Below are 11,571 nucleotides of genomic sequence, written 5' to 3' on the forward strand. Positions count from 1 at the left end.
CATCACTGACTCGATGGACGTGAATCTGAGTGAACTCCAGGAGTTGGTGATGGACAGGGAGGCCTGGCGTGCTGCGATTCATGGGGTTGCAAAGAGTCGGACACAACTGAGCGACTGAACTGAACTTGAAGAGAAGAGCTTCTTTATATCTGAAAACAAAGATTAGAAGCCAGTAATATGTCAGACCCTGATGCTGGGAAAGATTGAAGGCGGGAGGACAACTCAATGGACATGAGTTTGAGCAAGCTCTGAGAGTTGGTGATGGACAGGGAAAGCGTGGCGTGCTGCAGTCCGCGGGGTCGCAAAGGGTCGGACGCAACTGAACAGCAACAATATGTCAGACAAAAATTCATGAAAACTATAATCATCCCATGTAATTAATCTGTTCTTTTGTCCTTGCCTGATGATTGAGGATGATAGTGACATTGATGGTTTTAAGAAACTTGTGAAGTTTCTGTTAAGGCTTGAATCATTTGTCCAGTTAAGTGCCTTGAGCCCTGGAGGTTGTAGACAGTATACTCCAAGCGGAAGACACATTTTTAACCTTTTTGTTTTTTCATTGTAAGGGCATTAACCCTGCAACTGAGGAAGGCTTTATCCCGTTTAAAAAAAATGGGATAAAGCCTTTGCTGGTTCCCTGGTTTGTCAGGGAACTAGCAAAGGCCAAGTGGCTGCCTTGGATTTCCCATAGCCCTGACTGGTTTACAGTCATTGTTTATTCATTTTAAATTAGCTGGTTTAGGAGTAGACTATTGTGTTTTAAGGACATCAGGATAGCAACAGTCTGACAATATGGGGTTAATTTTCTTAAAAAGCAGAATGAGCTTTACCTACATGTACCATAATCTTCATAGATCATTGTGAAATAGTAGTTATTTTACCAAAGTAACAAAAGGTTTTAAAGGTAAATACAAATCACTTAAAGGCAAAGAAATTCACAATCTGTTATCAAAAGCTGCATTCCGAGAAAACTTTGTTCTCTTAATAGAGAAAGTTCCAGTCTGGTACAGGCTCATATTCATGGTGAAATAATCGCTATTCACTTAGTCAAAGTAGCAACAAAAGATTTCAAAGGCAGTTCAGTGTCTCAAGATAACTCGTACCACGCACCCTACTTTTCTTGGGGTCTACCTTCCACACACCTTTTTCACTTTCCATATTCATCAGTTTATTTGCCTGTTCTGAAACAGCCACCTGTAGGGAAAGATTGAAGGCAGGAGGAGAAGGGGACAACAGAGGATGAGATGGTCGGATGGCATCATCGACTCAATGGACATGAGTTTGAGCAAGCTCTGGGAGTTGGGGATGGACAGGGAGGCCTGGTGTGCTGCAGTCCATGGGGTTGCAAAGAGTCAGACACGACTGAGCGACTGAACTGAAGTCAGACTTACTTCCTTTTCTCTTAATAAAATGTCATTCCATTTCTTAAAGCCTTTTAAGTTAAAAAGACCCATTCTGCTTTCCGTAAGTAACCATGAATCATTGGCAAACATAAATCACCCAAAGCTCTTAACTCATTTGCATTTTCTTTTCCTGAGACTCTTCTTTACATCAAGTGACTTGCCTTGTTGAAAAATTTATAACAGATATAATAAGATCTTATTTAGTTTATATTTAACCAAGGCACACTAAAAGTATTACACCTAATGTTGATAAGTAAGATACGTCTGAATTATTTAGATAAACAGTAATGCCAAGTATTAGTTTGAGTATTTCCCAGTTCACGTGAACCTGAACTTCATTTAGAATTGTTTGGTTTGTAAGCACTTTCTTTTCCTTAGATCAGTTAAATCTGCGCTCATTTACAAGTTAACCTCAGCGATATTAACCAAAGACGCACTAATCCAGACAGAGACCTTGTCTATTTGCCCCTGCACCACCTTTTTTCTTAACTTGAAGTTCTACTGGTTTGCCCAAGGCTGACTTCTTAGGCAGAGTGCGCTGTGTATCTCGAGGATTGAGAAGAGTTAACTTCAGGCCTGTTTCTGTTTTCTCAGGTCAGAGCTTAAAGTATTTCAACATGCTGGCTTTTTTCTAATCGCATATGCACAAAGAACCGGTTTTGCGATTTCAACAAGATTTCTCCAGAGTCTAAAGACATCACAGCCATACTGTCTAAAACCCTCTCTGATCATGGTCTCATAGCTAAAATTTAAAGCGAGTGATCTAGAGAATGCTCACCTTGGCCCTAATAGCAGCGGCAGACTGACTGATAAGATGTTATCCCAGCACAGATTGTTGCTCTCGGGAGGTACAGGTCTTAGCTTGATCCAAAGGTTCTGAAGGACTGAAGGAACTTGAAGGAGTTGGGAAGCATTGATTCCCCCACCACCGCCCCACCACACTGATAGAAGTTAGAAGAGGATTCTTTAAAATATGCGAGTTTCTTTTAGAAGATCTGGTGGAGGGGATGTAGAGGGGCGGGGTTGAGGGGGTAACGTCGCAACGGAAAGGCGCCGGCGCCGTGAGTCCCTCAGACCCGCACTCTGACTGAGGGCTGTGAAGCTGTGAGTGTCAGGGGCTTCTGAGTCATTTTCTTGTTTCCGACAGTAGAGGTCAAGTTGGAGGACTGTGGTATCATTTAGTGTGCCAGCAAGAGGCTGTTTTTCTTGGTCCCTCAATTTGTACCGGGGCCAGGCTTCAATGCAAAAGAAAGGGAGCCTTTTCTTTTCCAGGTTTTCAGGTCCAGAGTTTTTCTAGTTCTTGAGAATATAGCCGAGGGGATGAGTCTGAGGGAGCTTCCTGAGCTATTTGTAGCCTATATGCCGGAGAATGGGGGTACTGAGTCCCCAGCCACAGACAGGCATTGCTCTCGTCCCAGTGAGCCCTCTGTGTGACTGAGGCACCACGTGACTAGCGGCACACATGGCCGGATGTCCCGACAGTCACGTCTGAGAGCGAGAGGTGACCCTTGATCACGCGGCTGAGACACGAACCAGACGACAAAGCACCGTGCGACTCAGCCAGGAGAGACGGGAAAGCGGCTCCCAGGGCCAGCTGGGTGGCTCACGGTTTGGTGACGGCCTGAGATGTGGAAGGCCCTCTTTGGGACGCCTCAGAGGCAGCTCCTAGCCTCCAGGAAATGCATCCAGACCAAGGGGGAACAGTGAACGCAGCAGAGGAAGCAGGCTGAGGAACCCGCCTGCAGCCCTGCTGGTAAGGCGGCAGCCGTGAGGAGCGGGCTCGGTGTTCTGCGTGACCAATGTGTGCCTGGCCGTGCCGTCTTGCTGGGGGCCTGTGGTCTGAGAGCCTGGTCTGTTCGTGAGCCCCTTATCCGGTCATTCGAGTCTTCCAGCAACAGGCATCCTAACGGCTTCTAAGCGCTGGACTCATGCCCGCACACTCAGTGGGTAAAGAATCTGCCTGCAGTGGGGGAGACCTGGGTCCAGTCCCTGGGTCGGGAAGATCCCCTGTGAGGGGGATCTAAGTGTTCCAGATGCACTTAAGTTCTTGCCTGGAGACTCCCACGGACAGAGGACCCTGGCGGGCTGCAGCCTGTGGGGTTGCGCAGCACACAGCACGGTCCTCGCCCTCATTAAGTCAGGAAGAGGAGAGCAGAGCCTCCCTCCTTTCGGTGGCAGCTGCTGGGGCCCAGCAGAGTAACCCTGGCCTGAGTTTCTCAGCTGCTTCCACAGCCACTCGCCTGTTAGCAGAGGGTTTGAGGAAAAAGAAATGAAGCAAAGGAGAGTCAGAGGGAGAACCCCCAGGAGACAAATGGGCCCCAACTGTTGTGGTCTGTGCACAGGCTGGAAAAGCATTTCCAGACACGAGGCACAGTGAGAGGAGAGGAGAGTTTATTAGTGCAGGAGACGCCATTAGAACAGTGGGCTGGCTCAAGGGAGAGCCGATGCATTTCCTGGGTTAGTAGCCAGTTTTTATCGTCTCAGGACAAAGAAGATTCCTGCTGGAAGGGTGGCATTCGGTGACTGGTTTGTGTAGGTGTCCTTACCTACTATGGGGTCAGGGAACTGGCCAGTAAGGGTTGGGGGCTCATGGCAGCGGTTGCTGTGGGGCTCAGTCGGTTCCGGAGATGGTCCAGGTTCTGGGTTACAGAAGCCTTGCTACAAGCCCCACACGTCTGACCATGGTATGGGGCTGCAGAAGATGTACTGTGGCTCGATCTGTGACTCAAGATGGGCTCCATCCTGGCCGGTATCCAGGCACTTAGAAGAACACGTGTCCCGCTGCTGTGGGGAGGACATTCCTCCAAAGCTCCTCCCGTTTTATCGACATTAAACATCAATTAAGTCTGTCTGGTCTGTTGTGCGTTTGCGGTTTGTGTTTGCTTATCCGTGTTCTGTCTGGGCGATCCGTTCATTGGTGGGAGTGGGGTGCAAAGGTCCCTCACCAGGGCCTCCCTGGGGGTCCAGTGCTTAGGAGCCCACCTTCCAGTGCAGGGGACGCGGGTTCCATCCCGCGTGCCACGGGGCAGCTGCGTGCGCCGCAGCTACTGAGCCTCTGCGCTGCAGCTGAGGCCCGACACGGCCAGTAAGTGCTAAGATATTCGTGGATGCCTGCAGTCCCCCAGCAACAGCGCCCTGCTGCTGATTTGCCCTTTGATGGCTGGTAGCGTTTGCCTTATGTATTGAGGTGCCCCTGTGTTGGGTGTATAAACATTTGCGATTGTTACATCTTCTTGGGGTGAGCCCTTGGTCATTATGTACTGCCCTTCCTTGTCTCCTGCCACGTCTTTATTTTAAAATCTATTTTATCTGGTATGAGTATTGCTACTGCAGCTTTCTTTTTTGGTTTCTATTTGCATGGAATACCTTCTTCCAGCCCCTTACTTTCAAAGTCTGTATGTGTCCCTAGGTGTGAGGTGAGTCTCTTGTAGACAGCATATATTGGGTCTTGTTTGTTAATCCGTTCAGCCCGTCTGTGTCCTTTGGTCAGAGCATTTAATTCATTTACATTCAATATAATCATCCATCTATATGTTCCTATTACCATTTTCTTACTTGTTTTGGATTTGTTTTTGTGGGTCTTTTTCTTGTTTCCTGCCTAGAGAAGTTCCTTTAGCATTTGTCGTAAGGCTGGTTTGGTGGTGCTGAATTCTCCTGCTGCTGCTGCTGCTAAGTCGCTTCAGTCGTGTCCGACTCTGTGCGACCCCATAGATGGCAGCCCACCAGGCTCCCCCGTCCCTGGGATTCTCCAGGCAAGAACACTGGAGTGGGTTGCCATTTCCTTCTCCAGTGCATGAAAGTGAAAAGTGAAAGTGAAGGCGCTCAGTCGTGTCCGACTCTTCTCGACCCCATGGACTGCAGCCCACCAGGCTCCTCCGTCCATGGGATTGGGCAAGAGTACTGGAGTGGGGTCCATTGCCTTCTCCGGCTGAATTCTCCTAGCTTTTGCTTTTGTAAAGCTTTCGATTTCTCTGTCAAATCTGAATGAGAGCCTTGCTGGGAACCATCATCTCGGTTGTAGGTTTTCCTTTTGCCACCTTTCCTGCCGTCTCCCTTCTGGCCTGGCTCCCAGCCCGCCTGTTCATTCTTCTGCCTCACTTGTCCCGTTTGTTTATTCCTTGTGGCATCTTTTTCATTTCAGCGTTTGTTTTGTTCATCAGTGTTTATTTGTCCTTTAGATTTTCTAGGTCCTTAAACATTTCTTGTATTTTCTCAATCCATGCCTCCATTCTTTTTCTGAGTTTTTGGATCACCTTTACTAGCATTACTCTGAATTCTTTTTAAGTGGATGGCAGAAAAGTTTAGGTGTTATAAATTTTAGTTTGCTGCAGTTTTATGCAGGGAATCGCTGTGCACATTGGGAGTCCTTTGAGGTGCAGGTCTCTCTAGGCTGGTGAGGTGCAGTCACACAGAAGTGCCCTTGGTTACAGTTTCCAGTTGTGAAGTTTCTGTTGCTGGTGTTGTAATGTACAGTATTAACATACGTGAAATACAATTGTTCTGTTTACTTCTGTTTGTATAAGTGTAAGTTATGTGTTTGTTTAATCAAAGTGTTTCCTCTTGGCAGTGGACTCTCGAAAAATTGACCAGGAGGGGAAAATCCCAGATGAAACTTTAGAGAAACTGAAGTCCCTGGGGCTTTTTGGAATGCAAGTCCCAGAAGAATATGGTGAGTAAAGGGAACCACCACCCAACTGGTTCAGCTTTCAACAAAGCCTCTGTATTTGTCCATGAAACAGTTCTGTTCTGGAAAGGTGGCCTTTGAAAACGCATTAAGTCCAAGGTCGGGCTGCAAAAATGCTGAAATTAATCAAACTGCCCTTTGTGGGCTAAATTTGGGGGGCTGGCTGGTGAGCGTGCGGCCTGGTGAAGGGGCTCTTTGGCAGGAAAAGCTAGTGGGCTCTGTGCCCCGCCGTGGGGTTGTGGGGGGCGGGGAAGGACCTGTAAGGTGTCTGCTCTCTGCGTTCCACGGGGCAGGAGGGGTGGGCTCACCCCTGGGCAGGCTGATGGCAGCGGGGTCTCTCTGGCGGAGGGGCGGCCCCAGGCCGTCAGTGCTCTGCGTCTGAACGTTTCAGAGGGACAGAACATAGTCCCATGTGGGCACTTGTCCAGACACAGTCTAGTGTGCACTCTTGGGATCCTTTCCTACGAGCATGGCCCCCCGCCCCCAGCCTGCCCTCCCCAGAGCCCTCCCCCGAACCCTGGCTGGGGCAGCCTCCAGCTTCGTCAGCTCGGGGTCAGGGGTTTGGGTTGGAGAGCTGCTGGTGCTGAGAGCCGGGCACATCTGTGGCCGTGAGCCCAGTGTCCACGCCGGGGGATAGTTTGCACAGCAAGGCCCAGACGCTGGTTTAGCTCCAGGGCAAAAGTGCAGTCCGTTCCCCCCACCCATCCCCCACCTCGCAGCCCAGGGTGGGGACTCTCGTGCCGCCGGGACCCAGGCTGGAGCGGCTGCAGTCTGAGGCAGAGCCTGAGATCCTAGGGCAGAGGCTGTGACGCCACATCTGGAGGCGTGTTTCCTCGGGGGTCTCCGTCTGTGTGTGTCTGTCGCCGTGTTGTAAGCTGTTAGAGGGTATCTCCTACTCGTCTCCCGTTGAGTGCCTCTTCCCACATTTCCAAATGACAGTAATAAGAGAAAGGACGGTCTGTGGAGGAAACACGGCGTCATCTCTGCAGCTGCTTCACTGCTGGCGGGACGCGGCGCGGGCCTCGGGTGCACCTGCAGCCTGCAGGGCAAAGCCCTGCGCTCTCCCCAGGCCTCCAGGCCCGGCGGGGTCCCAGACCCCGGGGAAGTGTGTGCGCAAGGCGGCGGCCACGTCCAGTATTAGAACAGAGCAGGAGGCTGAGCCTGTCGTCAGCTGCAGAAAGGAAGTGTGTGGAGGAGAGCTGCCAGACGCAGTCGGCTTGGTGACGGTGTCTGCTTCCGCCTGGGTCTTAAAGAAAGCACTTCCTGATTCAGGAGAAGTCGTTGTTTCCTCCACACAAGTTTGTGTGAAACTTGAACACGTCTTTTTGCGTCTCTGTGTTTTATGCCAGCACACGTGTGTGTATGTGTGTGTGTGACTGCACAGCCCCATCCCTAACTCTGCTTTGAGTTCCTGTTGAGTGTGAAAATGCTCTTTCATGAGATCATAAAATGGTCACATTTGGAACTATTTCATTTTCTTTCTTTTTTTTTTTAAACTCTTCCTTGGGAAATGAAGGCAACTACAACCTTATGTTCATGCCCAAATAGTTTTCAGAAACGTCCTGGGTCTGAAGCATTCTGAAGTCTGATTGGAAATCTCTGCGCCCAGTTCTCCTCCCTGACCTTCAGCTCCCCGCGGTCTCACCCACCTGTCACCTATCCCTACTCTTTGTCCCCCCGCCCATGATTTCACGGATGCTTTCTTGGAGAAGGCTTCCCTCAGTGCTCAGCTGGCAAAGAATCCACCTGCAATGCGAGAGACCTGGGTTCGATTCTTCGGTCGGGAAGATCCGCTGGAGAAGGGATAGGCTATCTGCTCCAGTATTCTTGGGCTTCCCTTGTGGCTCAGCTGGTAAAGAATCTGCCCACAATGTGGGAGACCTGGAAGACCCCCTGGAGAAGAGAAAGGCTACCCACTCCAGTATTCTGGCGTGGGGAATTCCATGGACTATATATAGTTCATGGGGTTGCAAAGAGTTGGACACAGCTGAGCAACTTTCACTTTCTTGAAGAAAAGTGTCACGATTTTTTTTTAAGAAGCAAAACGGACATCGGTGTATGAAACAAGTGGGAACACAGTGTCTTGACTGACAGGTGGGGTGGGGGCTGTGACAGGGTGCTGGCCTCCCTGGCCCCTGGGCTGAGGACACTGTGTTAAAGTCCGCGTCTGCATGCGCTTGTTATGGAGCCAGAAAAGGTCTGAAGGGAGGTGGACGGAAGTGCGCTGAGTGCTGTTAACGAGTGATTTGTTTCTTTGTGGATGTCTGTGTTGTGCTCCCTATAAAACAGTGAGCGGGCCGTACTTCACGGAGCCTTTTCTGGGAGGGTCTGGGGCTGGAGCGCGAGCGGGGCTGTTCTGTTCCCGCCCCAGGTGGCCTGGGCCTCTCCAACACCATGTACGCGCGGCTGGCAGAGGTCATCGGCCTGGACGCCTCCATCGCTGTGACTCTGGCGGCTCACCAGTCCATCGGCCTCAAGGTCAGGTGTGGGTTAGTGGGGCGCGTGGGGGGACTGGGCAGCTGGCTCCTCTGGAAACCGCCTCCTCCCCATCGCCCTGCCCCATCCCTCCAGGCCCTGGTCAGAGGCCGCCGCCTCCGTGGAGCCTGCCCGCACCGTGGGCGGGAAGTGATCCCTCCCGTGCTTGGTTTGCTCCCTCGGGGCCTGCGCGTGTCCGCCCTGCTGCTGGTGCCCACCCTCCACTGGACTTGGAGCATCTCAGGGCAGGCCCCCCGGCCCACAGCTCAGTCCTTGGGTGGTTTTGCTTGGCACAGGAACCGAAGGGGCGGAGCGCCCCCAGGCTCGGCCGTGGCTCCAGCCACCCAGCTGGGCAGTGGAGAAGCTGCCAGGGAGCCCGAGTCCCGACCCGAAGCTGTGGCGAGCCGCCTGGCCTGTCCCCATGTGGGGGCTCCCTGACCCGCCAGCAGCTCCCCATTTATTTTCTGGGGCTGCCAGCTCCGGGCGGCCCCCTTGCATGAAGGAAGCATTTCTGTGAGCCCGTGGCACCTGCTCCTCTCACTGCCGCTGAACGAGCCGTGTGTGTTGCAGGGCATCATCTTGGCCGGCAGCAAGGAGCAGAAGGCCAGGTACCTGCCCAGGCTGGCGTCCGGGGAGCACGTGGCCGCCTTCTGTCTGACGGAGCCAGCCAGGTCAGCCCCACACCCCTCGCAGCCTCTCTGCCTGTCCGCTTCCTTCTCTCGTCTTCACCTCCCTTCTCCTCCCTGGTGACCCTTACAGACAAGAACAGGCCCGTCAGCTCCTGTTCTGTAACTGTTTTATGCTTTGCAACCCTCCTTATCGGCTTTCCTGGAGGCTCAGTGCTAACTAAAGAACCCACTTGCCAATGCGGGAGCCCCAAGTTCGATCCCTAGGTCGGGAAGATCACCTGGAGAAGGAAATGGCAACCCACTCCAGTGTTCTTGCCTGGAAAATCCCATGGACAGAGGAGCTTGGGGGCTACAGTCCGCAGGGTCCCAACAGAGTCGGACATGACTTAGTGACTAAACCACCAACCTCCTTATATAAACGTCAGATGTCACAGCCACAGCGGCTTTCAGACTGCGCGGGGTGGGTGGTGTCATCCGCACCGTCCAGGCTGTGGACTGAGGTTCAGCATTGTGGAGCCGGCAGCCCAGAGTCTCAGCTGCCGTGGGCTCAGGGCTTCCGACAGCAGGTCGATCTCAGAGCTTGGCACGTGCGAGCCCGCCTCTGTCTGTTTAGGCCCCCCAAATGTCCTCACGGACAGTTTCACCCGAGGTCATAAAGTGGGGTTGGCCAAACCCACCTTGCCACCTGTTTTTGTAAAGGAACTTTTATTGGAACGTGCCTGCTGTGTACACGTTGTCTGAGCCTGTGAAGCTGAATGCATTTATTACCTTGCGCTTTAAGAGCTTGTCAGCTCCTCTGTTCCGCTCTGAAACTTCCTGTGGGGGCCCTGAGGACGCTTGTCTGTTCCCAGCCACCTGTGTCTGTCCCCGCAGTGGGAGCGATGCCGCCTCCATCCGGACCAGGGCCACGCTGAGTGCAGATAAGAGTCACTACGTCCTCAACGGCTCCAAGGTATGGCTCTGTGGCCTCTGTGGCCCGGACCTTCAGCGCACTCACTGGCCACCGTGCTCCAGGGGTCGTCGGGGCAGACACATCAGCCCTTGACCATCTTCCTTTGTTGGCAGAAGAACTGGGCTCAGAGAGGTTCCCTGACCCACCCCATCCTGTCCGCCTCGTGGCAGGATAGGTACCAAGGCGTCCCAGCCTCAGAGTCTGTGGGCTTCTGGAGCGCCACCCACCTCGTTGAGCTGCACTCGTGTGTCTGTCTGTCTGTTTTTTCTATTACACGGAACTTGAAGCACACACGTGTGCTGCTGGGAGCGTCCACAGCCGCCTCCTACCTTCATCGCCCCCTCTGTTCTGCTGCAGCTCTGGGTAGTGGCCAGGGCGGGCTCAGTGCGACTCTGCAGGGTGGTCATAGCACCACTGGACACGGAACGCGTGGTGATGACTTCTGGGCTTCCCCGGTGGCTCAGCAGTGAAGAGTCTGCCTACAGCGCAGGGGCCACAGGAGACACGCGTTCGGTCCCTGGTGGGGAGGATCCCCTGGAGAAGGGCGTGGCACCCACTCCAGTATTGCTGCCTGGAGAATGCCCCGGACAGAGGAGCCTGGCGGGCTGCCCTCCATGGGGTCACAAGGAGCCAGACAGGACCGAGGCAGCTGAGCGCGACGACTGCTCACCGTCTCCTCAGCACCTGTACTTTGCTGACTGTCTCGGACCTGTTCGGTGGATTTTTTTTTTCCCCAAACAAGTTGCTTGAATCAAAATCCAAGTTAAGTTCTATGCAGAGCCGTTTGTCGGGGAGTCACTCCATTTCCCCACCCTCTCCTACTTCCCTCCCACCCCAAGGTGTCCTGTGCTAGAGCCAGAACTGCCACACACACACACACACCCCACAGACACACTCATATACACACCACACACCGCACACACTCACACAGAAACCCGGACACACACGGCCCTCCAGGGAAAGCCTCGCTCTGCTGTCCTGAGCTGTGGTGGGCAGCCGACGCCGACAGGCGGCTGGAGTCCTCCTGCTTTCTTTCCTCAGGTCTGGATCACCAATGGAGGACTGGCCAACGTCTTTACTGTGTTTGCAAAAACGGAGGTCGTTGATTCTGACGGCTCAGTGAAGGACAAGATCACAGCATTCATAGTAGAGAGAGACTTTGGTGGCGTCACCAACGGGAAACCCGAGGATAAGATGGGCATCCGAGGCTCCAACAGTGAGTGGTGCTGTGTGCACGTGCGACAGATGAAGCGTGTGGCCCACGCATGTGTGTGTGCGTGTGAGAGAATGTGTGTGAGATACTAAAATGTGTGTGCACGCATGCGTGTGTATGTGAGAGATGAGGGCGGTGATGACTCCCAGGTGAGGTTCCCACTGCCCCGTGGGTCGCCCAGCCTCGGGGGCGGCCGGGCCGGAGGGGTCCTGTCA

General features: G+C 52.9%; 1 protein-coding gene across 1 annotated transcript in view; it reads left to right on the forward strand.

Annotated features, from left to right (window-relative positions):
- The window catches only part of ACAD9 (acyl-CoA dehydrogenase family, member 9), a 49,851-nt gene that overhangs the window by 27,197 nt on the left and 11,083 nt on the right, over nt 1-11,571 (forward strand). The window contains exons 3-7 of the mRNA XM_010862492.1: nt 5,971-6,072; nt 8,459-8,565; nt 9,133-9,233; nt 10,065-10,143; nt 11,185-11,359. Coding sequence (XP_010860794.1) covers nt 5,971-6,072; nt 8,459-8,565; nt 9,133-9,233; nt 10,065-10,143; nt 11,185-11,359 — 564 coding nt within the window. The remainder of the gene's footprint in view (nt 1-5,970; nt 6,073-8,458; nt 8,566-9,132; nt 9,234-10,064; nt 10,144-11,184; nt 11,360-11,571) is intronic.

This window comes from Bison bison, unplaced genomic scaffold (genome assembly GCF_000754665.1).
Source record: "Bison bison bison isolate TAMUID 2011002044 unplaced genomic scaffold, Bison_UMD1.0 scf7180017864482, whole genome shotgun sequence".
Taxonomy (NCBI): Eukaryota; Metazoa; Chordata; class Mammalia; order Artiodactyla; family Bovidae; genus Bison; species Bison bison.